The sequence below is a fragment of the Phasianus colchicus genome, chromosome 14 (genome assembly GCF_987193195.1).
Source record: "Phasianus colchicus chromosome 14, bPhaCol1.hap1.1, whole genome shotgun sequence".
Taxonomy (NCBI): Eukaryota; Metazoa; Chordata; class Aves; order Galliformes; family Phasianidae; genus Phasianus; species Phasianus colchicus.
Window position 1 is genome coordinate 17813015 of NC_143449.1, and position 26910 is coordinate 17839924.

At 39.5% G+C, this 26910-nt stretch overlaps 1 protein-coding gene across 6 annotated transcripts; it reads right to left on the minus strand.

Moving 5' to 3' along the window:
* On the minus strand, positions 1 to 26851 carry TEX11 (testis expressed 11). 6 transcript variants are annotated; one of them, XM_031594160.2, is made up of 29 exons: positions 26738 to 26851; positions 26530 to 26642; positions 24829 to 24913; positions 23529 to 23608; positions 23035 to 23115; positions 22833 to 22952; positions 21287 to 21367; positions 19549 to 19634; positions 18085 to 18142; positions 17302 to 17397; positions 16145 to 16226; positions 15655 to 15733; positions 14805 to 14956; positions 14025 to 14110; positions 13379 to 13516; positions 12626 to 12728; positions 11380 to 11504; positions 10553 to 10638; positions 9886 to 9933; positions 9169 to 9209; positions 7892 to 7978; positions 6952 to 7022; positions 6374 to 6490; positions 5529 to 5601; positions 3970 to 4119; positions 2934 to 3042; positions 1852 to 1972; positions 1345 to 1509; positions 1 to 296 (listed from the first exon to the last, which is right to left on the minus strand). In XM_031594160.2, exons 1-29 carry the CDS (start codon positions 26754 to 26756, stop codon positions 225 to 227), a joined length of 2724 nt encoding a protein of 907 aa, XP_031450020.2. In that variant the 5' UTR covers positions 26757 to 26851; the 3' UTR covers positions 1 to 224. The 6 variants fall into 6 exon arrangements, with proteins under 6 accessions (XP_031450020.2, XP_031450021.2, XP_090006527.1 ...); XM_031594161.2 differs by lacking the exon at positions 22833 to 22952; XM_090150401.1 differs by lacking the exon at positions 3970 to 4119.
* Between the last annotated feature and the right edge of the window lie 59 nt (positions 26852 to 26910).

Consider the following 26910-nt stretch of genomic DNA (forward strand, 5'->3'; position numbering starts at 1 on the left):
CTCAAGAGAAACTTACGTATTTATTTCTGCTACATTGCTCCACAGAATGAAACTCTCCTAGAGGGAAACAATAACATGAATTCAATAAACACATAACTTAATAGCCAACAAGAGGGGGATTCTGGTTTCCTTTCCACTGCTCCTGTGCCCCTGCAGAGCTAACAGCCTCTTTCCTTCAGCAGGATGTTTCCAACTGCTGTCCTCCTTTTCTGCAGTTGTGGCTATCATTCTTCATTTGGAAGACACTCTTTCACTCTGTCCAATTTGTCCAGAACCTCACTGTAAAGACCGATCATCTGGAGAATATAAGCACGATGGTTTCAGTCAACAAGGATGTATAAAGGAGTATCATTCAATAGGTAATACAAAGTAGTGGCAGAGAACAGGAGTAGGGAAGTAGGTGGGAGACTAAAGCCAGCTTTTAAATGTAGAATCTTGGATTGAAGCAAATATTTTGGCACAGATTGAAACACTGGGCTTTAGCTTAAATCAGTGGCACCTCACAAAGGTCGATTTATTTATACTGACATAAAGCACAGCTTATAGCTGAGTCTTATATCAATTAATAAACCTGTTCTTATTTTATTAACTGATGTGCTTAAAATAACACAAAGGTTGCAACCAGCTCCTGATTGACTGTCTCATACATGAGAGAATAAACCATGACTACACACAGCAGCCAGGCTGTACTGTGCTGCAATCAACATAGGAGCACCAGCCAAAACACTGCAGAGAGCAGCTTACATATGACAAATCAAGAAGAAGCATTGCTGCTTTCTGCAGAGGCACTAGCTGTGAAATTTCACCCTCACAGACTAAAGAACAAGCTTGAAAATATTTATGCAACAGGTGATTTAAGTAAACTGGTACAGCATCCTTCCCTTAGTGAAATCAGGCAAAGTACAAAGAATTTTCCATGGTCACAAATAGTCTCACATCTAGCTGTGCTGTCCTGTCAGTAAAAAGACTCTGCATTACTCCTCCTAGTGTGCATCAAATCTATTCTGACCTCACTTGGAAAAAATCAATTTTGGTTCCCCCAAAATATGCAAGGCCAGATTGGATGGAGATGGTTTAGTATTAGATATGGAGGTTGGTGGCCCTGCATGCAGGAGGGGGGGTTGGAGCTTCATGATCCTTGAGGTCCCTTCCAACCAAAGCCATTCTGTGATTCTATGCAGGTGCCACGCTGCTGCTGAAAGCCTTTAAACCATGGGTAGTGGTTTCTTCATTCAGATCCATACCTTCAGAACAAAATTTCATTACTTCCCCTCCACAACTGACTTCTACCACATTCAGCCCAGACATCCACTTCCATTCCTATTTCCATTTGCTCACACTTACATGGCCCTCATAGCTTTTCTTCAGTGATCCTAAATGACTGAGGAAACGCATTCCTAATCCACACCACTGCTCTGCTTCCTGATATTTACCAACGGTATACTGAAACATTCCTGTGTTCCAGGCTCTTGTCATCAACCAAAGGATCTCCATCTCTGGATAACTATCCTGGAGTAGCAAATAGAACAGGAGAATGGTGGTGCTTTTTTTTTCCCCCTACACAAGGGACAATTCTTTCAGGGTTATCACATGCTTCACTAAAACCTGGCCTTAAATATCTCTAAAGAAACCTTACAAAAATCAAGAAAAATTCATAGTACAGTCATAAATATCCAAAAGCCATTTCTACTGAGGTAACTTCAGTGCATCTTTTACTGAAGAAGTTTAAGCTGCTTCATATATAACACTGTATAATGTTTTACCTACTAATTATTCTCAACTTGATGAAAAAATAAATGTTTTAAATGTGCTCAGAATCATTTCCCAATCTCGTTTTCCTGTTCAACTTACTGTGCTGTTGACTACACTCAGAGCATCTTCAAAGTAGCCCCACACCTCCTGCAGCACACGGGCATCCAAGTCTGTCACTCCGGTTGGCAAAGAAACATTAATCAAACTATGTAAGCAGTTGCTGGGAATCAAAACAGAATGAAAGAGGAAATATTAAATACCACAGGCACAGAGCAAACTGCTACATTTTAGCACCTGCAGCATATTAACTTGTGCCTCTGATTGCAATCCTGATACGTCCACCTCTGTGCTTACTGCATTCCTATCTGTACAGCAGGGCACACACGTTTCTAGCATCAGAGCTCACTCATACAAGCTGTGCAAAAAGAGACCCAAGAGCAGCTGTTCTGTATTTTAGCTGCTGGGCTTGTAGCATTTTCATGGGATGCTATGCATGAGAAGACCCTTTTCTCATTTCACCACCAAGAGCTAAGTGCTCAGCATCCTCAGAAAATCTGTAACAAATACACAGCTTCTGAAAACAGGTTTCTTTCTTTCTTAGTGTGAAAAGAAAAAGAGAGTAGCAATGGCTGCCCCTGCCCACTGGTTGCAGCACAGAACTTAGTAAGAAGGAAAAAAAAATCCATTATGAGATAGAGCTGAGAGAGAAGGACATGCCAGGCTGTTTTTCAGATTCCACAAGCTACACAGCTGTTACAGAGCTGGTTACCCAGCAGAATAAATTGTGCATGTGCTACAGCATCTTATTGCTAACTTACACCTCATGGCTTTCTTCTCAGCCTTTAATTTGTCTTAATTTTCTAGTTCACTACTTCACTGCTGCAGAGAAGCATTTGGAACAAACACTTCTATAACAAGAAACAGCCAGAAACACTTTCTAGATCATTTTCCTTCCTCAATAGATTCATTTATTGTAAATATGACTTTCAGAAAACATGCCTAGCAAATAGGTTGCAGTTAACACACCTGTTAGACAGTCACACTTCAATGGTAGATTGGTTGGCCAGCAATTTAGAGGAAGCTTAAACATAAGCTAAAACTCACTTTTTCCAGTTGAAGGCTTTATTCCCTACCACATTTCAAACCACAGGCTCACGGCAAACGTATGTGATAACACTAACCTAAATTTCACAGCATCAGTGATAGTTTGCTTTTTGTAAAGGTTTACTGCACTCTTCAGAGCTTTCTTACACAGTACAGGATACCGAGCTGGAGGTTCCATTGCTAATGCTACAAAATAAAATAAATGTTAAAAATTAAAGAAATGGAGAAGAAAGAAATGATTGGAACTAGACTTTTATTTCATGGTCAGCATTTGCTTATCGCCTGGGCTGGTCACAAGGCAGTGCTTCTCTACTATCTTCCTAGTTATAGACTCATCACTGAGGACTACAAGCAGAAGCACAGATTATCCACTGCTGCTTGCATTCAGTGCAGTAACCCCAAAATAGCAATGGGCTCTTCAGAAACAAGTATTATTTTGATTGTCTCTTAGGACATGAAAATCTAGATTGAAAAATTAGGCAGCAGTGGGATTTGAGTACAGTTTTTCCCTCATCTCCTTAAGACAACAGAGAAAAGCAGGTGCTTACACAACTGTATAGAATCCCTTCCAAAGTTTTGCCATGGCGGATCTACATTTTACACATCTTTTTTTGTTCTTACACTATATTCTCAAGAAAGCATGACTAGAACTTTGTGACGAAGAGGAGGTATAGCATACAGAAGGATTATTTACAAATTAACTACACTAAACTGAAAAAGCAAATCTAGCCAAAGTCCACATCCTAAAACATCTGTGTTGGAACATGGAGCACCCAGCGCTGTTCTCTTGCCTTTGCCAGTTTTGGAGCCTGTAAAAGTTTATCTGAACAGCATTTTCCAAACTCAAGACTTATACAAATGTCTCAGATTCTAGAAATTAAAGGACATCACAAATTACTGGTTCATCATCCATGTAACACAACAACATCTCAAAGTATAGATCTCCTAATACTGCTGAAATCCGAAGCATCTTTGTTTCAGGACACAATATTAAGCTCATTTTTTGCATGATGTTCCATACTCGATAATCCTGGTCACCTCAAATGTACAGGAAATTGTGGCATAAGCTGATTCTCATGACTTGAACTATGCAAGAATAAATGCAGTCCTTACATGCAATGATTTCTAGTGTCTTGATCTCTACGTGTGGTTGCTCCCATAGTGACTCAATGAAGTTATTAAGTGTTGGATCATTAAGCTTGGATCTTGCTTCAAATTCATAGAGCAGCAACAAAGTGTCTGTTGGGTCTTTAGAAAAATCTCCTATAGGAAAGATAGATTTGCCTGTATGTAATGATTCGTTTTCTTAAAGCTAAATTGTGTATAAGGTCAATATTTCACTTCCAACAGGCAGGAAAACCATTAACATCCTCAGATTTAACAGCACAGAAAGTAGAACTGAGAAGTAGTTGTGGATGGAATCCTCAGATGCCAAATGCACAACCCCACCAACCCCACGCTTCAAACCCCATCCCCAAAATCTGGGTTGTCTGTAATTGGCTAAATGCATGCAATCTGGACAAAAGTAATAGCTACCAGGAAAGCCAATGCCACAGACAGGTAAAACAGATACCACAATATCACTGCCTCAAAAGCTTATGAAAGACATTACCACCAGCTTTCAATTCTTTTAGAAGACTTGTCCCCTTTCTGGTAGGAAAACCCTCAGGAAAGAGAGTGGGAGAACAGCAGAACCACTAAGGTATAAACCCAGTATAAATGCCAAACCAGCCTTTACTATCACAAAGACCTTGACTTTTACATCTAAAAGACATTCTCAGCTTCATCCAGACCAACAGGCTTGTCCACACACTGGCAAAAGTCTAGAGAATAGAGAAGGAAGAGCCAGGCTACCATTCCACAAACCTCCACAATAAAAACTCCCATCTAGCGAAATGTCCACGTCCAGAGTTAATCAACCCAGTGGGATTTTAAGGATGGAGATAAAGAGAACTCCAAATCCAGTCTATAGTTCAGAAACAATAAAGTCTGGGGAGAAGGGGGAGCAGCAAGTAAATTTTTTGACAAAACTTAAATACTAATGCATCTTACAATGGAAACTCAGCAATTTCTGAAGCCTATCACTGAAAAGAAACCACAGGTCAGACAAGGAATGGCTAATAGAGTTTTTCTACTGATGTATTACCAAAAAGAGGAAGCATGTAGCCTCTGAGCTAACAGTCACACAGCATCACCAGTTATCACCAGCTGAAAGCCCTCCAGTCTCATGTGATCAGTCTGAGCTATACTGACATGGAATTGTCAAGTAACAAAGATGGATTCTGAATCTTGAGAACATGGCAGTAGGTCTTTCTGTATTCTCTAATGCCTTTCAAGGGAAGAGTCAGTAAAACTATTAAAGCCATATCTTAGTCCAGACTCCAGTGCAAGAGTGGAGCCAAGAAAATCATGCAAATCTCCTACCAGTCTAATCTAGAGCAAAAAGCTTCAAGTTTCCTAACAGTGAAGACAGAAAAATCAACTCAGTTCACTCTAAAAGATCATTCCCCCTTCACAGCACATGTACAACAAAAAGCCAGCAATGACATAAAAAAAGCCATAGTTGGCACTGTAAATTCTCATGCTATATTGTCACACCTCTGCAATGGCAGTAACTCCACATGCCTTGTATTTTCAATGAATACAGTGACTAAGTGTGCTGAACAGCTCACCCGTTAATTTCAGAACTTTCCATATCTCTTTGCATGCCTGAAGGTGTTGGAGAGCCTGATTCCAAAACTCCACCTAATTTACAAAATGTTAAGAAGATATTTTTGTTATAGTTTTACAGGAAAAAGGAATATACAATTCACAACTGACAAAAGGAGAGACTTCTCCATGTCTAATTATTTAATAAATGCAGAACCTGCCTAAACAGCACATCATCCCCACCAGCTCCTGGGGGTTGTGTTCTGTTTTCTCTCTCTTTTGTAATTACCTTCACTACTCAGGCAAAGCCTCTTCAAACTGAAGGTTCTGTTACTTCAAAAAGGACAATATGTGTCCCTAAGGGACATCATCTATTTTCTCTCTTGAACATGCAATAATCTTACTGAGACTAATAAACCACTGAATCCCACAAAATAAATTCCTCCATGTACCCTCAGAAAGGATGTATGGGGAAAAAAAATTAAAAAGGTGAATTTTCTCATATCCATGTAAGCATATTGGTAACTACTTTCAGCAGTGGCATAATCCTAAAGATGCAGTAACCATTAGGCAGCAGACTCCTCACATAACAAACAAGGTAGACTGGAGTTCCTTTAAGAATAGGCACCTTTGCTGATACAAACCTGTACAAATCTATTTAAGTCAAATTGAATTACTTTACAGAAATCCAGTATTTTGAATTCACTGGGTGTACTGATTCTACTTAATTATGGAAGGTTCCCATGCTTACACTTTCAATATCTCGTTCTGAGTAAAACAACTAAGGCTTCAAAATCAAAAGTAAAAAAAATAGTGAATGTTCATTTCACAGATATAGATCAAATGAGGCAGCAGAACAACACCCTACCTGCTCAGAAAGTGTTACTTCTTGTCTCCCCAGCTCCAGATCAATTGCAGCTGCCATTAACAAGCATGTCTTCTGAGCAATTAGAACAGCTTTGTCAGAGGGACAGAACTGGGACAACTGAAACAAAAATAGGAGCAGGTAATGGGAATTGTGCCTATATAAAGCAATTTCCATGCTGAACAGAGGATTGTCAAGTGTCTTCTATGACTTTTTCAGTATAAAGGGTACAGCAGTGTTGGAGTTAAAAAACAAAACTTACAAAAAAAGCACAATGTTGTTAGAAGTTCTGCACGGAGATTTGGACTCCAGTACTTCTGTGTGTAAAATGTTTCTATTCATGATCCCGTTCCCATAGCTGAGAACAAAGGTACTTCAGGAAGATCCCACTGAAGTCCACGTTTCTTACCATACTTTCAAAGATCAGATCGTAAAGGATAACAGCGGTTACATTTTATATTACATTTTTTTCTGACAGAAGTGCTCCATTCTCAGAGCACACATGGGCTCCTCCAAGGAGATAGCTGATACTTGGATATAACTTCTAACAGAACCAGACTGATGACAGTATCACTACATACCTTGAAAGATAGTACAAAAAAATCCCTCATCTTTTCAGGGCAGTCCTTGAGCTGTACAGCTAAGTTCCAAGCTAACAAAGATATAAAAACTGAAGATTAGAATAAAGACCTTAGACATGTTACAGGTTATGACCATCTAATCTCCAGTAATAGGCAGAACATATTGTGCAATTCAATTTCTTAATCAAAATATCATCAACAGGTCATTTAATGGCAAGGGACACCTATGCTAGTGATTTGTTAACATATCTTACTCCTGCTTTCAAATCTTGTTTTGTAATTTTATCACAATCAAGCATCCATTCTAACACATATTCTCCCACAAGAGTATGAATTGCAAGAAGCATTTTCTTGTTAGTAAACAAGATCAGAATCTGAATAAAAATATTGACCAGTACTCCCAAGACAAGTAATTAAATAGAACCACAATCACACCATTCACCACCGATGGCAGCACGTTCACCTGAGCTTTCTAATGCTGATTTATTCTGCATAAGAACATGCATACTCAGTATTTGTTGTTATTTTTTATTGCCATTAGCAGTAATTTTTTTCAGACACTAAAGAAAATCATTCCTATTCCTATTAGTGTGATCTTGCATTTGACTTCAGTAACATAATCTTGGTAGCAAAGGGCTAAGCAGGAGAAAAAATATGAGCCCTGCATACTGTATCATGGGCACAAAGAGCTCCTGTGGTAAAGAGCAGTGCTAAATACCCCATCAGTCACACAGACCTCACGCAAGTATTTGTCTGAGTTAAAATATGAGCCATACCAGGCAGTTTCAGAAGACAAAAAAATGAACAAACCAGTTAAAGCAGAGACTGACAAAGGTGACACCTTTCATAATACTGCATCTTCAAACACTTTCTCCTTCCTTAAGATCAGGCTAAGTGGAGGTAGAGGTGATTCATTTTTGGTCTTAAGAGTACAGCTTACCAACTTTTCTAAACCAGTGGGCTTCCGAAGTCCTTACTTCTCTTGTCAAATTCTCCTCTGTGAAAGGCTCAGCAAGTCTCTGGTGAGCTGCAGAAAATGTGTTCGTTAGGAGACAGGTTGCATTTTCTAAGCAGAATACAAACAATTCCAAGTCTAGTAACTACATTACAAATACCATTTTTTCAAAATTCCCATGTAATCCCTGATGAAGGGTTATTCTCACAGCTTAAATCTAATATGATTGACCACAAAAGCTTAGAAAACAAACATCAGAAGGGGTCTCAAACAGCATTTAGGATAAGATATAAGGCTCCCAGTAGGTACTGCCTCTTCAAAGTTATTGGCACTGAAGCCTAATGCAGAGGAGTTTAACTGAATTTGCTCAAAAAGTTGGGTGGGGATTAAATTTAATAAGTGTTGTTTAAGGGTTTTCTTCAAGGAACATTTATTTCTTTTACTTCTCTGTTCATTCCCTTCTGAAAGTCACAGTCAAGAATGGCTAGTATAGGAAAAGTTCAGTATTTCATTAACTTTCTTTTCCAAGACAGGGGGAAAGCAGTAGAAAAGATTAATGAAATTCAGAATTTATATTGATGGGAAAGTCTTCTGTAAAACTCTTGTATGCATTCCAAAGCAAACAAGACATTTCTTTTTCAATGAATGGCACAGCTTAAAAGTAGCATCCAATTTTGACAAGTCTCTCCTCATCTCTCAGCAATTTGCTAATACTGCTTGAAGTTTTCTAAGCCTTCCAAGACAAAAGAAAAACCAAATCTTAAATACCTCCCAGAACAGCTAAAACAGCAAACACCATCACTGGCATTTAATTGACACCAACAGAAAGCTGTGCTGCTAACTGATGGTACAAAGCCAAACTTCTTCCTTTCTGAAGACACCAACTTTGTTTCTGCCAGTGCAGTCAGAGCAGGGACAGACACCTGAGACCACTCAGGCTGTGTGACTTTTACCCAAATATATGTTGGTTGCATGTGTGGCCTTATGAAGAACTGATCTCTCTTTCCTTAGCACGACTGCCTAGAAGAGCCTCTGGTTTGAGAGAGGCTGCCAAGCACAGGCTTTGCCAGGAAAAGCACTCTACAAGCTTTCCATAGCAAAAACCTTTAGGATTGAGATCCAGCTGCCCAGCACTGCTGAATCACCAGTTTTAACTTGGGAAGCTGAGAATATGAAATAAGGAGTCAGTATGGACCTGATCACATCATAAAACATTCACGAATGGAGGAACTACAGAAAATGTAAACACAATAAAGACATACCCAAGGTCAAATAAGTCAGCATCGACTTGATGTCTTTATCTCTAAAATGGAGGAAAAAATCAGGTTTTAGATAACATTTGATTAATTTTCTTACAATAGAATACATTATTGATGCGGGAAGACAACAGCCCCTTAATAACAGATATGATCATTCTTCTGACAAATACATCAGGCGTTAGAAACTCCTGGCATTTGAAGGCACAAAAGGAGTGCAGAGGGCCTGCAAAAGATTTTAGTGACCTACAGTAGTGAAGGTCATTGTAGAAGTATAGATTTTCTCAGTTAGTATCATGCAGTTAGGAGCTACAGATGAATCTTCTAATCTCACTGCCAAAATCCAGCAGTACAGTTCTACTCCTTCCATGCCATCACATTATCTGTAAAGTGACCAGCCTTCAGCAAGGGAGGTCTCACTCTCAAGTTCTAACTCAGAACTTCTGTAAGATATTTCAACCTTGTGTCAGCGTTAAAAAGAATGCTTAGCTCATATTCCCATTAAACAATAAAACTGGAATGCAAAAAGCATGTATTTAAAGGAAAGGTTATACAAGCAGATGCCTCTGTGCGACATCATTAGTTCACAGTGGGAAGTCATTGGGTGGACTTTTAACTAGCAAAAAACTAATCTCTTGATTACTCCATAAGAAAAAAAGTCTATGTTACTTTTTGTTTGTATAGTTTATCTGCCATAAGAACACATTTTACAGATGTACTCACCTTTTCTCTTCTTTTTCTACATTTGACAACATAAGACGAACCAAACATCTGAATATGAGAAAAAACAAAAGTGAAGAAACAAGATAATTTTTTCCAACAGTGTACTTTGCCCTCAGGTTTCAGAAAGGATCCCACTTTCTTCTTTATGCCATCAGTCCTCATAGCTCACAAAAGAATCTGGTGTCAAGCTGAGAAGAATATTGTTATAGTTTCCATCCCATTGCCTTATTTTATACACCCTTTTGTTAAATCAGGTAATAGAAAGTAAATAAATGTACTTTCAAAAAAGTTTCAAACAAAAAATGGAAAGAATAGGTTTTTCTTGCAGTATTTGTCTTTATAAAAGTGATAGAATATTTCAACAAGACATCACTTCATCACAGGATACAGATGATCTGGTATTTTCACCATACACATTGCTGCAATCTCAGCAGAGTTGCTGTTGGTCATTTGTTCAAATCACAGTGAAGTCAAACTCAGAGCTTGAAAAGGAAAAGGCATGAAATGTATACAGACTCTAGGAGTCTGGGCCTGAGGTACATCCCCAGCACCGAAAGCACTGCTACCTTATCTTTCATCTACTCTGCTTTCCACCTTCCTCAACAAAATCATTTATGTTGGAAAGAAACCAGAGTTTTCTTTCCATGTAAATATCTCAAATCCTCACTTTAATGCTGCAAATACTTGTTGGCAGTCTTGTGAATGTTCAGACAGGTGCTCCAAAGCTCTGATAGCCACAACTTGTTGATCATTCTGAAATAAAAAACAACATTAAAGCACAATTTGTACAAAGCCTTCTTGCTCAGTTTCCACAAAACAAAACAATGGAGAAAAAGAAAAAAAAGAGCAAAAGATCCAGCACAGAGTTTCTCTCAGAGCTGAAAGAAAACCATAAGGAGAGATACAATTCCACGTGCAAAGAGCCTAAAGCAATAATAGGATCAGTACAATTTGGCAAGCACTTCATGCCTTGGAATGCTATGCAGCCCTACAAAGCATCCAAAAGCCTCCTCTGCTAATGCCACTGTCAGTCAGTCAGTTCAGGCATCATGGTCACTGATCAGTGTTTGAGGCAAACAGAGGGATAAATGATTTTTCAGTCCTTCATCATTGCCTTATGTCATTTTGTACAAAGCTGCTTCTAGCACTGCAAAGATAAAATCCCAGGGGTAGGAAGAAATGTAACATTTTGCTGAAGAGAATTTTACAGAAATACACCATGACATTTCTAGATACTAACATTTACAATTCAGAATCACTTGTTTTCCAGAAAAATAAGTATATGTTAAAATAAGTTTATTCATATATGGTGTCAATTTGCACTTTGCTTTACACAGTGCATCTCAGAACAGATAGTGAGACTTTGGTCACACACATTTATTAAATACTTCAAAATGCATGAAGTAGAAATACTAAAAGTAGGCCAGGTTACAGAGGTTACAGCTGTCCTACTTATAGAATGAGGCAAAATAAAGACAGTGTTATCTGTTCTACCTCTAAAGCAATTTGGGCAGCCAAAGTCAAGAGGTTAGTGCTCATACTTTCACCCACTATCAGCTTGTCTTCATGTTCAGATGGCTTTTCAGCTAGCTTCCCCATTTCAATAATTGCTTCCACAGCTGAAATATACATAGAGAAAAATCAGTTGTTGGGGTCTTTTTTGTTTGGTTGTTTTTCTTTTAGTGGAAGCAATGGGAAGGTATAAAGTTCCACTGTTTTAATAAGGCTTTCGATACAATTTATAAAAAAATAAAATTATAACCTTTCATAAGACAAATCAAGACAAGAAAACCTGACCATACCAACAGCTCTCCACAACTATGCATTTCTTCCTAGAGGGGCCAAAAAGGCATTCTAAGCTCCTAGTCTAAGGAAACAAGGATGCCACACAAATGAAACTGCATCTCACATATTCTAAATTTTGCTCTGCTAAGTATCTTTTTGTCACAGAAGACTTTCTTTAATCTATTGTCTGGGCATGCTTCCAAGCTCCCACATCTTGGTTCATGTTAGGGCTGCTGCTGCTTTTATGCTCCTACTGTGCTGTGTTTCCCACTCCATATTATATGAGCAAATTAGGCTGTCATTTAAAAGACATATAGAGAATAATTAATCTGCACAGAACTCATTGAAGAATAAGATCTGCTTGTTACTCTGTATTCTAATTAAGTCTATAGACTATATTTCTCAATTTTAATTATTTGAGCTAAGATTCTCATTAAAATATGAAGTGGCAGAAGAAAAAGTCTACAGACATATGTCATTCTGTAAGTCATCTCAGTCAGCTCATGTATTTTCTGGTAACTTCAGGCTCTGCTTGACCAGAGAAATCAAGAGCAGTGATAATGGTTCATCTAGCCCTGTAGCATTTTTCCAGCTGTACATACTTACAAAAGAACATTAGAAATAGCAAGTCTACAATGATTCTCACCCTGGGACGCTGCTTTAGCTTTTGCCCACAAGATTAGAGAATTCCTAGCCAAAGACTCCACCTAGACAATATTCCAGGCGTGACAACAGATTCCACACATATTACACGCTGTGTGTAAAACAACATCCCCCTCTGACAGCTCAAAATCTACAGCCTGACAGTTTCAGTGATTTTATAGACACTTCTCCTATCTTCTATCTATCTATCTATTATGTCTTTCCCAGAATTAACAGTCCATGTCTGCTGAATATTATCTACACTCAACACTTCTGATCGTTGTAGCGAACCCTTTTGCCTTTCAAGTTCTACCTTTATCGGTATTATTCTCCATCACTGCAACCTTATAGACACTGAATTGAGTAAAGATGCTGTATGGATCACACCTCTCTGCTTCTTTAACCGCCTCTTTAGCCTATACACAGAAAAGAAAGGAATTCAGTGCAGTGTTGCAATAGGAGAGAGCTAAAAATTGTAATGGTTTCATTATAGATGTTTATACAATTACTGTACAAGTTTGGTTTGGCAACAACCCCCCCCAAAAGAAAAGCGATCAGAGAAGAAGATAACACCAAGGACAGACAATGACTGTAATGAAGAAGAAAGCAATTCCTCAATTGGAGCCACAGAATTAGAAAGCAGAAGAAGCCCTGAGAATGCTGAAAGATTAAACTCCCTTCTGCCACTTTGAACTGTGAAGTTCAACATCCCCAAATGAGAACTTAGACAGGTAATTCACAAGCACTGCTCTGCAGGGCTGAGGGCTAACACTGCATGGAAGTTCTAGTGTGACAAGTCAAATGTTTTTTCTGCTAAGGCTCATCTGTCTTGAAGGGAGAATGGCCCCTAATTTGAGAAGAAACCTGATACTGTGAGGCATGCTAAGGCAACCTGTGGTTTCCCCTGTTACAATGATGGGTGATAGAAGAGGCCCCCAAAGCAGTGAAGATAACCAGTGTATCTCTCAGATCCCCTCAATGCAAAATAGGTACAGGAACAAATACGTAAATTAAGTCCAAATGATATAGCTACAAACACAAAAGCAATGTTATTAAATAAATATACCTTGTCAATTTGTTTCAGATGAAGATAGCAAGAAGCCATATTTCTCTGCAACTTAGCCAGATTCTGATCTATCTGCCCAGGTGTATAGAAGCTGCCAGAATAGTTGTACCAGTTAAGAGCTTCAGAATAGCTTTTTGCCTAGGAAATTAAAAAAATAAAAGGAGGAGGCATGATTAATTGGCCTGTTCTCCTAAATTAAACAAAACCATCATAGGAAATGAAAGATTCAGATAGTAAAGTAGTCTTTTTCCCAGAAGAGCAGTCACTGAACCCACAGCACAGGCACATAAGTTAGGAGAACAAATATTTTACCTATTCCTGCTATTCTACTACAGATGTCTTAGTGTAAGAAATATTTTAAGGTTTTTTGCACTCTTCCCAGGACACAACCAGAATGGTGGGCTGCACAGGTTCTGTGGCTGATCTATTCTGGTATTAACTGTTCCCATTTACAAACCTGGAGAGGCACCTACCTGAAGCCTGATGTTTTAATGGAAAAGAGCACCTATCAGGATGAAAGTAAAACTAGTTCCAAATGGAACAGGGATTTTACTAACAACTTACCCTCTATACAAAGCCAGACATATCAAAGAAGTCAGAAAAAGATCTTCATTTTCACAAACAACAACACTACATGGTTCCAAACCTCATAATGTTTGGCAGCTCTGTCCCACAAGATGATGTGCAGTCGGTTCAAGGTTTCAGGCAACAGTTGTTTCCCAGTGTAGTGACCTGAAAAGATACTGCAAGTCATCACTTTACAAGAACTTCAAGAACCACACTGAGAGAACTATCTATGTTTAAAGCAACTGTCCCGCTGCCTAAAACAAGAAACAAAAACACAGCAATAGCTTCATCCAGGACCCACTGCTCCATATCCTGCTTCTGGAAAGAAAAAGTAGCAAGCAAGAGAATAACTACTGTCATGCTTTAATGATGACAGCATGGCTTCTGCACCTAGCTAAATGCTACATAAAGCACAGTCTGATTTCAAGCAGATATCACACTCAAGAAACACTCCTGTGCTACAGGTGCAAAGGACCTGAAAAAGAACCTGTAATTCAGCTGTTCAAACAAGGACATGCAATCTGTTTTAATACTGACATACAAAAATACATTGAGCTGGATGGGCAAAGCATTAACATCACACGGAATTTCAAGCAAATGTTTATGTTCCCACATGCATCAATCTCACACAGCCCACACTAAGAAGGAGGAACTGTTTTAGCAAGAGAATTTAGCCTTGAGCTTTATCATAACTGTCATTCATTATGGAAGTTGAGGGTTGCCATGCAAAAGAAACAGAAGGGAAGGTAGACGCAAACAAAAAGAAATATGAGAGTATATTAAAAAAATAAAATCAGAATTCAAGGCTAGCCAACTAAATGTAGCTTTCAGCAAGTGGCAGCAAAACAGGGATACAGACCTATAATAATTTCTTCAACCTTTTGCTTAGCAAGCAGCTCCCTCTTATTCTGCAACAAGAACTCGATGTAGAGCAGGGTGACTTTTCCAAAGTCAGGTGAAGCTTCAAATCGTTCAGCAACAGATTTCAGAAAATCAAAGCCAACTGATTCCCTGTTCACATTGACAGAATTTTAAGAGGCTGCACATAAAAAGCTGTTAATTTTCCATTCTAAAGAGTAACGTTCACACCATTCAGTATGTTTCTCATTAGTATTACTGGCACACAACCACACAGACAGAGTCAATCAAGGTATGAATGCACCACAGTTCATCTATTCTGTAGTTACTTCCTATTAGCACATGCTTATTCTACAGTATTCACAAGACAACTTACATTTCACAATGACAGAGTTAGAAATTACTACAAGATAAAAGTGCACATGTAAGTAATCACAATGGAGCAGTCCACACTGTGAATTTCATGCCTTTGTCTTCCAGTCTGTTCATCTTCATACTGCTTTTCACTGGGATTCCAAAATCTTTAATTCTCAGTGTTGGTTAGTTAACAGGGAAGAAAAATACAATTCCAGACCTACGGCAAATACTAAAACCGCATGGAGATGATCCTGATTATTCCAAAGGATACAATATTGCAAATCACCACTAGACATTGTTTCTCACTCTGTTCTGCCGTTGTGCTAATATGTATCACCTTCCCACTGCATAGATAGGCTACCTCTAAAAACAGCTTCCCTGCCTCTGCCAGTTCCTACTTAAAGTGTCACTATATAATAGATGATCTTTGCTTATGGAAGAACAGCTACAAAGCCCAAATATTGTGTTCACTGCACTTAGTGGTGCTTTCATACCTTCCATGCTCCAGCAGCAGTTTGGCAGTATTCAAACAAAAGTCTAAAGACATCTCATGGTGCTGGAATTCTTCAACAGCTAAAAAGAACAAAATGCTGTTGAGATTATTCAATCAGCTTAAGACACATGACAGCTCAATGTATGGTCTTATAAATTCTTTGGGAGAAAAAAAAAAAAAGAACACAGTAGTTCTAAAACTAAGGAAGAATAAGACACGTCAATTGTGTTTTGACTTTCCTTTCTCTGTCTCACAATTAATGTAACACTACAGAAATGTGACAGACTGACAGCCCTGGTATTCTAGCCCTGGAGTTCCTCTGCTAACACTGGCTGTTATGGCCAAAATGCCAAATCAGAATTGGGACATTTAGCATATGAAAATTCCTCTAGAACACATAAGAAGGAGATGTTTTTTTTCTTTTCAATTCATTTACTCAGGCTGTCCAGTTGGACATGGAATAGCATGGCAGCTATAGAGAACTGTGCTACCTGAGCTGATGTCTTCATCTGATGCTCCACTTTTAAGAAGAATTTTTACTTTCAGAAAAAACCCTGCTGGATGCAAATTCTCCTGCATAGGGAAAAATAATCCATCACTTGGATATTCTACCGTTTGTAGAAATTTAGGGCAGAACAACAATGGGAGCAAATAGAAATAATGAAGGCTTTCTACTACAGCTTTTATTAAAACGGTGTATATATCAAACTTCAGAATAAAAATTTTCTTCTAGTTTTCCATATATTACCAAAAATATACTATCAAAACATTCTTCCATTTCAGAAAGTTTTCTGAAGGTAAATACAGAACACAAACTGCTTACATGTAGCAGTAATGTATTACAGGTGTGGTTTGAATGCACTGCCACTTACCCTGACCTCACCAGCATCCTCATCACCCGTCTGAAAGCTTTAATACTATGTTGAAAACTGGATTTGAGCTTTCACTTCCAACAGGATTTTATACTTACAATTTATTTTGTGTGAATCAAATAACAGAAGTTTAAGAATAGTCAACCAACAACAAACTGAAAGGTTTTGAATTTAAGTTTTTTCAGTAAACTGAAGACACAGAAGAATAAAGTTAATCCAGCTCCCTACATGGCAAATGAAATTTCTATAAGAGCACAAGATCTCAATGCAGTAGCTGCTTAGAGATGTATGAACTTTCTACAGCTACAGTTCTTTTTTCAGGTTCCTGAAGAAAAACAGTCAAGCTAGTAAGGCAAAATAGTTAAATTAATTGCTAAAAATAAGGCTGCTGTTTGCATGAAACTCTCTTTGCTATTTGCTCAAACATTTGTAAAGGTAATGAAACAGGGACTCAAAATGTAGTATGGGGAGATCCACTGTAAACCAAAGTCAGACAGTTTTCATGCCATTTAGTCACACCACTTTCAGAGGGTCTCACTGTTAATAGAACCACAGGGCAGCAACACTGCTCTGCATCTACATACTGAGCTGTGTTTCTCTAGAAAGGTACAAATATCAAAATATATTTAGGAGCACGAAAAGCAAAGCAAAAACACCTCAGTCCATAAGTCAGCTGATTTCAAGGAAAACACCAGTGGTCTATATCGTGTTAATAGATGTTAATAATGCTTGAGTTTCAGTTATTGCACACTATAAATATAAGAGCACATCACTACCTCGTTTGCCAAGTTGACAGCCTTCAGTGCCTTGTCAAGATACAGACTGCAATCCCACTCAAAATAGGCTGTAGCTAACAACCGCAGCACTTTTGCCTGGAAAAGAAAAGGAAAAGTTCAAATCCAATCTACACAGCAGGAAGAACACAGGAACACAGACACAAAAGGCTTAAATTTTAAGGCCATGAGAAATAAAGCTCTCTCAGTCGAAAGAATATTTGTCTGACAGCAAACATATGAAGTGACTGCTCAGCTCCAAAGCCCAAGCAGCAGTGCTCTGTGTGGAGTCCTGACAGGACACGAATCAACCAGAGAGCTCAGAGAGCAGAAGAGTAATGAGGAAATTCAGAGATGTGTTAAAAAAGAATGAAAGAAGAAATTAAATGAACAAGAGTTACAAACTTTAAAAAAAAAAAAAGAAAGACATACAAGAGAATGGCCGTCAAACACACCTCAGAAATGACAGAGATGTATGTAATGATGATTTGAAAGAATGGGGAGGAAGGAAGAAATGATGGCCTCTCAGAGCCTGAGTCTTATTTTCTACAGTTAAATCTCTGTGAAATAATAGATTCAAATGTGATTAAGGGCACTTAATAGTGATTCAGCTCTCAGACCAATGCTCATAGAAGGGGATCTGCAGCTTTGCCAAACTTCATGGCAGAGAGGACTATAAAAGAGGCCATAGAATGACTGATCAGATTTGCACAGCAGAAATAGCTGTACTGGAGTTATGTTAACAAAAGCCTCCTATTTGCAAACAGCAGTTTCTCTATTTCTTACCTGCATCTCTTTCCCAATAGAATTATTCATATCCATCTTCCCAATGTCATAACTCTGGCTACCAACAACAAGGAAAAGTTAAAATTACATGTGATGACAGGGATAAATTCAGCCAGTCTTCTGATACATGCAACATTCCTATCCTTTCCCACCTCTGAAGCACTCAGAAACCTCATAAATCACACAAACCAGTCTCAGTACTCTACCTTACGAGAGAACTGATTCTTTTTTTTCTGAATCCTCATTTTAAAAACTGTACTCAATCACTGCCTTCAACCTATTGCGCCACATTCTCTAATATCTTCCATTTTGGTGGGCTCTATCACTTCTAGCTAAAGGTGTTTGGAGGAGGTAACTGCTCTCACTCTCACCTTACAGATATTACAGTCATACACAGATGGTATTTATGACCCAGTCTCAAGGTCACAGCAAATCAGGAGCACAAAAACAAGACCTGGAGGTCACAATTTCTCACTCATTTTCTGAAAGTTGAATGAGAGCACAAAGGACCACCCAGGGAAAACACACTGGTAATTCCACGAGAGATTCGATGTTATATGGTGCAAATTAAGCACTGTTAAAAACAGAACAGACAATTGTTTCCTGATCTCATACAGCATCTTATGCCACTAGATGGAGCTAAATCTCTATATCCAGACAAATATCTGCTCTTCGTAAAGCCTTATTTCCTCCCCAGATTTTGTCATTAGACTCAGTATTTAATTTTCCACTAGAATAAAATATAAAATAATCTCCAAAGCACCAGCTGTAATCAACTCCAAGCGTTTCTAAAACTACTCTTTGATTGCATATGTGACCATAAATATCTTGATTTAGATGTGTTGGCACTTGTTTCCTTCCTGTGTATATAAAACAAAAAGAACAAGAAGAAATAAAAACAATTCTCCTGACCTTGGTATGAGGATACTTCTCCTGACAGCCTAAAGGTTTCTTCCTTAGCAATAACACAATACTTAATGGATGCTGCCCATATCATCTCTAACTACTCATCTTTCACCTTGATGTTTGTGTCTTTCATCAATCAAGGCTTTGCTGTCAGTGAAGCCATTTTCCTTTCCGAGAAATTCAAACATTCCTTAAAAATAAATCTATTTGAAACAGAAAAATTCTTTTACATTTTCCTAAAGTACACAATAGTGATGGAATTTGAAAACAAGTGGCCTCTTCAAAAAGGCAATCTATTTGGAAGGAGCTTTAAGGAGAACAACTTCCACATGGAAAGAAGGTTTTCATTTTAATTACATGAAAATCAATGTGGAAAACAGACATAAATGTTAGGCAAGAGATTACAACAGGCACTAAGCATTGGCTCAGCCAGTATGGTTCAGTGAAAATCTCGTGTTCCCTTATTTCCAATCAACCTTCTGCTTTCCCTCGCTCCCTCCTCTCCTTCACATAGATTTTTACATGACAAAAGCAACTTTGGTTGCCTTTTCACATTACCTGAGCCAAAAGGAGCTCTGCTCATACTTCTTACAGTCATAGGTTTCCACTCCGAAGTTATAACAGAGGATTGCCAGGTAACGGCTCTGCAACAAAAGGCTGCTGCTTCTACAATGTTCTCATAGAAACATCACCAGATCTATGGCACTCAAGTCTCACTTTCTTTAAAATACTTCTTACTTTACAGATACCTACTGTGATCACTTCTGACATTATTTGATAGGGTAGTACTGAACATGACTAAAATCACATTGTTCTGTGGGAAAGTGAAGTGATGTGAGCCAGTTTAGGACATGGAAATCAGAATTCTTCAATGCATGAAACTGAATGGTTCTACAAGAAGCCAAGCTGAAAGCTCTAGAACTGTGCAAAGCATACAAAATAAAACCTGAGAGGAAAAAATGGAATATTACTACTTCCTTTACAAAAATGACAAACGAGCTTTAATTTTGCATCGTTAAATGAATAGAACTCCACCTCCTGCATGATAGCCTTTTTTCCAGCATGCACCACTGCATTATAAAAGGATGATCCACACCACCAGTTAGAGAAAAATGTGTTTGAATGCTTGGCTATTCAGAGCACTATTGCTTTTTGCTTTATCAGTCAGGCCTGACAGTATCTGTTCATAACAACTTGTCTTTCAGATGAAATGATTTGCAACTGTCATGTTTGCAGCTGTCCAAAGAGGAGACAGAAAAGCATTTTCAATGCTAACAGACTGCTAATATTTGCATCCATTTCGCCTCCGTGGTAACTGTCTTTTCAAAGTACAAAACGTGCTCCTTGCGAGGGAATTCAAACCCTCAGCCAAGAACGAGAGCTGCAGAACAGCATCTTGCTTTAAACTGATTTATTTCTGATCTCATTGCAATCCAGAGACAAAAGCACAGATTCAGTGCGGGTGAACAAAAAACGATCGCTCTCATAACTGAAATACAGCGAATGACTGCATTTCAGGCACCCTGCATAACACAAAGCACTCCCATAAACCTGACAGCTCTCTGAGCAGTGAGCGTTCCCATAGCTTTGCAGCTTCATTAACATGAAGATTAGTGCTGAGGATAGACTTGCATATCAAAATCCCAGCAGCTCAGCTCCTCTCTGGGCCCACCTGTTTCCAGACAAAAGTTCACCGATAAGAGCAAAGAAGCAACACACTGTTGCTGTATCTAAGCAAGATAAAGAGGCACAGCTGTTTCTGCAGAAAAGCAGTGCCATATTCTATCCAGAAATTCTTTTGCCTGTCTTGATTATTTGTCTTCACACATTCTTTAGGAAGGGTTTATCATTTTCACCCAGAGGGTGGTGAGGCATTGGAACAGGTTGCCCAAGGAGGCTGTGGATGCCCCACCCCTGGAGGCATTCAAGGCCAGGCTGGATGTGGCTCTGGGCAGCCTGGTCTGCTGGTTGGCGACCTGCACATAGCAGGGGGCTGGAGCTAGATGATCACTGTGTTCCTTTTCAACCCAGGCCATTCGGTGATTCTATGATCATTCTATCTCAAAGGATAAACTCTGAGCAAATGGAAAAACTTCGGAGGAAAAAAAATCTGTCACTCTTATACAAAACCTGCAGTAAGAAAACCTCAAAGAAGCAAAAAAAAAAAATACAGAAGACAGTGAGAGTTCTCAAAAATATTTCTCAAATTTTAATATAGCATGTGTCATTCTTTAATACATGGGGAGAAAAACATTTGCAAACTTTGGCATGATAAAGAAGGTATGATTTCACTAACCTCTCTTGGCAACCTCACCAACATGTCCTTGCAGCGCTGCACGCATTGCGTTGCTTTCTGAAAATCCCCCTGAGCAACTGCCTAGGAAAGCAGAACGTGCCAACAATCTGTAAGTTAACTACTTGCCTCTAAAATCTGTTACAAGACTGGTTCTCTAAAAAAAGACTTGGATTGCAGGCCTTTTTTGCATTCAGGATAGCCAAGTTTGAGATTAGTTATCTGTCCTTACAATGCTACAATAATTCTCTATATCTTTATACACTGAAAGACATCCAAGAGTGCCCACAGGTAGTGTGAAAGGCTCAGATCCACGGCACTGATTCATTCACATGTCAGATAACAGCAAATCTTGGACAGCTTAACAAATCTTGAAACACCTCTCCAGTAATTTAAGGTCCTCTCATCTCAACTAGAAGTTAAATGAAAAATTTTGGACTGTTCAGGGAAACTCTTCATAATTTTGAAGACAGTAACCCCTTCTGGATTCTGAGATCAGTGCTGTTATCAGCAAATGGGAGCAGCTGATTCATCTCTCATTTATACCCATATGTCTGTAATACTCTGTAGTATTGACAAAGTACTCAGAAACTTCAGTCAGGCAGCAAAAGTCAGGACAATGCCTCTCAAAACACAGAATTTCTGAATGATGTACTTTGAATTCATTTAATCTGCCCTGCTGATCCCCTACAAAACACTCAGCATATTTTCAAACTTCTCTCACGTTCAGCCAGACTTCTTTCTTTAAATCATCAATCATAATTCCTACCTCATTGTACAACGACAGAGCTTGAGACTTTAAGGAAAATTTCAAATGTCATGGAACTCATTATTGCCAAACATTGCCATTTTATACCCATTCTCCTATTGTTGCAAAGCCTTTATATGTAAAAAGCAGCATGTATTGGGTCATGGAAGAAAGGGTATCCATGTATAGGAAGATTTCTATCCAAAGACATTGAACAGTAATATCTTTGATTACATTGCTCATACAAGTCAAGAAACTTGTAAGTTAGAGAAGTTTGTGGACATGTGGCTTGCAACATCTGCTTGTCAGACATGAACCTTGGCTACCAACAGCACCTTCATATGCTATTCAGCCAATTTAGTTGCAAACCCCAGCACTGTCTGATGACTGCTTTGAATGACCAACTGTGCTGTATACATGCTACACAAACACAGCTTTGGGGACCCAGGCTCTAAGGCAGTTCTACCCCCTTCCTTGGGCAAGCACAGGTCACCTTTGGAACTGACACATGATTCAGAAAGGCAGCTGTTGTATAAACACTCAAATTACAGAGCAACAAATCTGAATGAGAAGATATAAACAAGGCAGCAGAAATGACTGCGATAAATTAGACAAATTAAAAACCATTAAATTATTGCAACATCAAACTCAAACATCACATCTGATATCTTACATCTAAGCAAAGAAAATGCATCCTTCAGCAAGGCTCCAGTGCCAGGCATTCATACACCTAATTAACAAGTCAGAGTTTCCCTCCGTACCCCCTAGGAACTTATAAAGTAAGCTGGGAGGAACACGTACTGATTCAGCCTGATAAGAGAGCACTTTGAAGAGGTCCTTCTCCACATCAGCTTTGCACACATTAATATCTGCCTCACCATCGCCCTCCTTGTGTAATTTTGCATACAGCTTTTCTATGCTCTGGAAAACAAAGCTTAAGCATGACCCATGGGAGTCACAAATAGGTGTGTTTATAAAGAACTAGAGCCAGAAAAGGACTTACATTCATGGCAATCTCTAAGAATTCATCAGCAAGATCAGCTTTGCCAATATCTATCCAAACTTTACCAGTTTTCATTGACATCTGCAGGAGAAAATGATCAGTGCTTTGTGAAAATCTGGTCACTTCCAGGACAGGCAGTGTTAGATCCCTTCTTATTAATATATATATTATGTAGGAGAGGTATTCCAGCTCTTCAGTTTGTCACAAGTGTCTCACATACGAAGGAACTCTACTTGCAGCACAAGGCTTATGGTGCCAGACTATACAACACTGTAGATACTGAAATAAATGAATGTGCTGCTCTTATAATATTTTAACGTATGACAAAGATGTGATGCTAACTGCGCTGACTCAGCAAGGCACCCCTGTGATAACATGGGCCCACCCTCAGCATGCATCTTCTCTAGAATTACAGGCATATCTCACTCACTTTCCAAAGTAATTGTAATAGGTTTTTTAGTTTTCCCACACCGCTCACCTGCCCTGAGCCTTACCAAAATCTGCCTCCGAATGGTTACCTCCGGAGGATTGCTGCCTTCACAAAGACGCACCAGCCTACAAGCAACAAATCTCACTGCAAGAAAGTAAGGCATATATTTTTAAGTTCCTTTTTGTTGTTGTTGTTGAGAAAGTCAGGCCCTGCCATATCCCAAAGATGGTTTAAAGTTATGAGAGAGAAACTTTTGGAAGCTTCAGAATTAAAATTTTAGTCAAGCTGCTTAAAATTGCTTTTCAGGCATCAAAAAGAAAAAAAAACCACCCCAAGATACCAAGATATTCTCCTCAAAACGTCTATTAAACACTTTAGAGAGAGTTTAAGTCAAAGACACAGTATTCAAAGACTTAATTACATTGCAGGTGCTCACACTAGCATGTCTTGAGCACCTCAAACAGCCTTCAGCAAAATAGGGAAATCAAGTTTAATAATCTTTATGATTTCAAAGTAAAAAGCACAAGTATTTTCTGGCCTTTTTTATACACTGAGGGTAGAAAACATACCACTTAATGTATTTAAAATAGCCTCTCCCTGGCCCTTCAGCTGTGATAGAAGATCTGAGAACATTATGTTCTACAACAATTATCACTTATTTTGTGTAAACTTACCCTTTTCCCTTCACTTGACATCACTTACATGATGCAGATTATACTTAATTTTAACTGTTATCCCTTAAGAGAAAAATGTAGGCCAGATACTGCAGTCCTGTAGCACCACATAAAGAACTGGTTGACAGCATAGACTAAAAGCTCACTTTGCTTTTCCCTAGCTCTAAACAAACCTCCCAGCTGTACATAGATGGCTGTGTATAGAAGGCTATAGATGCTAAGGCAGGGCAGTGAAAAAAAGGATTTAGATTTTTTTCTGTACATAAATACAGGTAAGATAATCACATTAAAAACAGCCTCACGTTTTAGAAATTGACAGTCAAAGATTTATGTCAGTGTTATGTCCACACACTCACAGATCTTAAAAAATAGCATATTAAAATAGCATAAATAAAAGGCAATGCAGAGTTTCTTTTGGAAACATCACCTCTTTATTGATGCTCTGGCACAGAAAGAGGGAGTGATGTAAATACTTACACCAATTCTGTGCCACAAAGAAGATCACTGTTACACCACGGTGATTCTTCCCAAACTTGTTGTGTAAGTCTGTTCAGTTTTCTCTGTCTATACCCTATCTGCAAATATCCAAACCAACCCACAGCACTAGGTATGTACCTGTCAGCAGGGAGCTTTTCCTTTTCACACTGCAGCACAAAAACACATTTAGAAAGGAAAAGAATGCATACATACATTTAGCTCTTTGCTCATCACTGATGACAGAACCCGCATGTTTGGTTACAGCCCAGTTCCACAGGCTTATGGCACCCTCTTCAATCTGAGAAAGAGAATTCCATTCCATTCAATTTTGTCCTAGGTTTGGATTAAATTGAAATTTACTCCTGACAAAGCTACTATCTTTCATGTTAACCACAACTACAAGTTTGGACTATTCTTTTTTACAGACTGGGTACTCCAAGAGACTGGAAAGCAGTTGGCAGGAATCACACATGCTTTTCACAAGCACATTTTATAACATATTCTCAGTCTTCTAAAGACTATTTCCCATCTTCTGAAAATTTGAGAGTATCTCTGAGATGACAAAGGTAGGAAAGAACATGACCTGAAACTAAAAAGAGCTAATCAATCATAAGATCAATAGCAGCAAGCACATATCTGCCATGTCATCCATCAGTGCCTTCAGCTCCCATTTAAAGTTACACAAAACAACAAATTCTTTTTGAGAAGTGGTGGACTTCAGAAACATTCAAATATGTTCCTAAACAAATCCCATTAATCTGTTGTATTGCTGAAATAGCCTAGCATATGTTTCTGTCAAGTCCTTTTCCAAGCCTAGCAAAACATGACCTGATTTACCCTACCCATCTGGGATGAAGTTTTCTCACAAGCATTCATACATACAAAATTTGTGCAACAGCACATCACCACATCCAAAACACAAATGATTCACTGGCAGCTTTCAGAGTTCATCATGTACCTTTTAAACAGATGTTGCAGAAGGGACTGGAAAAGAGCTGTGAGAATTGTATCGGATTTGAAAACGCATCTGTAGGACTTTAACTCTTTGGCCTGTATTCATAGAATAGTTGGAGGTGGAAGGGACCCTGAAAGGCCATCTGGTCCAACTGCCTGCACTGAGCAAGGACACTCACAGCTCTATCAGTGCTCAGAGCCTCATCCAGCCTGACCTTGAGTGCTGCAGGGATGGGACACCACCACCTCTCTGGGCACCCTGTGTCACTGCCTTACCACCCCTATTGTAAAAAACATCTCCCCTATATCCAACCTAAATCTCCCTTCTTTTAGTTTGAAACCATTTCCCCTCATCCTATCACAACAGACCCTGCTATGCAGTCTGTCCCCTCCTTCCTTACAGCCCCTGTAGATACCAGGCTGCTCTCAGCCTTCCCTGCAGCCTTCCCTTCTCCATGCTGCACAGCTTGTCCTCACAGGGAGGCGTTCCATTCCCGGCATCACTTTTGTGGCTCTCCTCTGGACACGCTCCAACAAGCCAACGATATTAAGTAGCTTAATTATTTTAAGTACCCACACAGAGAAACTTCTGATCTTATCAGATAAAAGAACAAAAGCTACTGACTAGAAACTCTTGTTAAAAGATGATGCAGCCTTGCATAAAGGCAATAAGATCTGTTAAGAACGCATTCCAGAGGGCTGTGGATTTTCCATCAGTCATAGCTTATAGAAGACATGCCTACAAGCAGGCGGCTGGAAACACCCCAGAATGTGACACACAGCACCCCATCCTGGACAGATCACAGCCTCACAGAGAGGGCATGGCTCGGAATCAACGCGCTGAGTTCTCTCATTAAACACAACGCTTCGTATTGCATTCAGGCCACTGGGTTAAAAGATGAGAACACCGAACTGAGCGCCCCAGGCACAGGGAAGGAGAGGCGGCGCTCAGCGCTGTACCTCCGCCGCGCCGCCGTCCGCCTCGCTGAGGGCCCCCGCCGCCCGGAACAGCTCCTCAATGAGGGCCGCCATGCGGGGCGGGGTCTCCTCAACCAGCAGCTCGCGGAGCAGCTCTGGAAGACAAACCGGGAAGGGAGTAGTCAGAGGGTGTGTCAGGGAACGGCTACGCAGCCGCACCTCCCGGGCGGGAATGGAGAACGGACGCTACCTCCCGCCGCGCCCGCCATGGCTGACACCGCCCCTCAGCCCTGAGGAGAGCGGCGGAACCGCAAAGCGCATGCGCGTCTCCAGCCGCGCCACGCCGCGCTGCATGCCGGGAGAGGAGCAGATCGCGGTGATTGGCTGCTCGGCTCGATCGCCCCGCCTTTTCGCCCCGCCTGG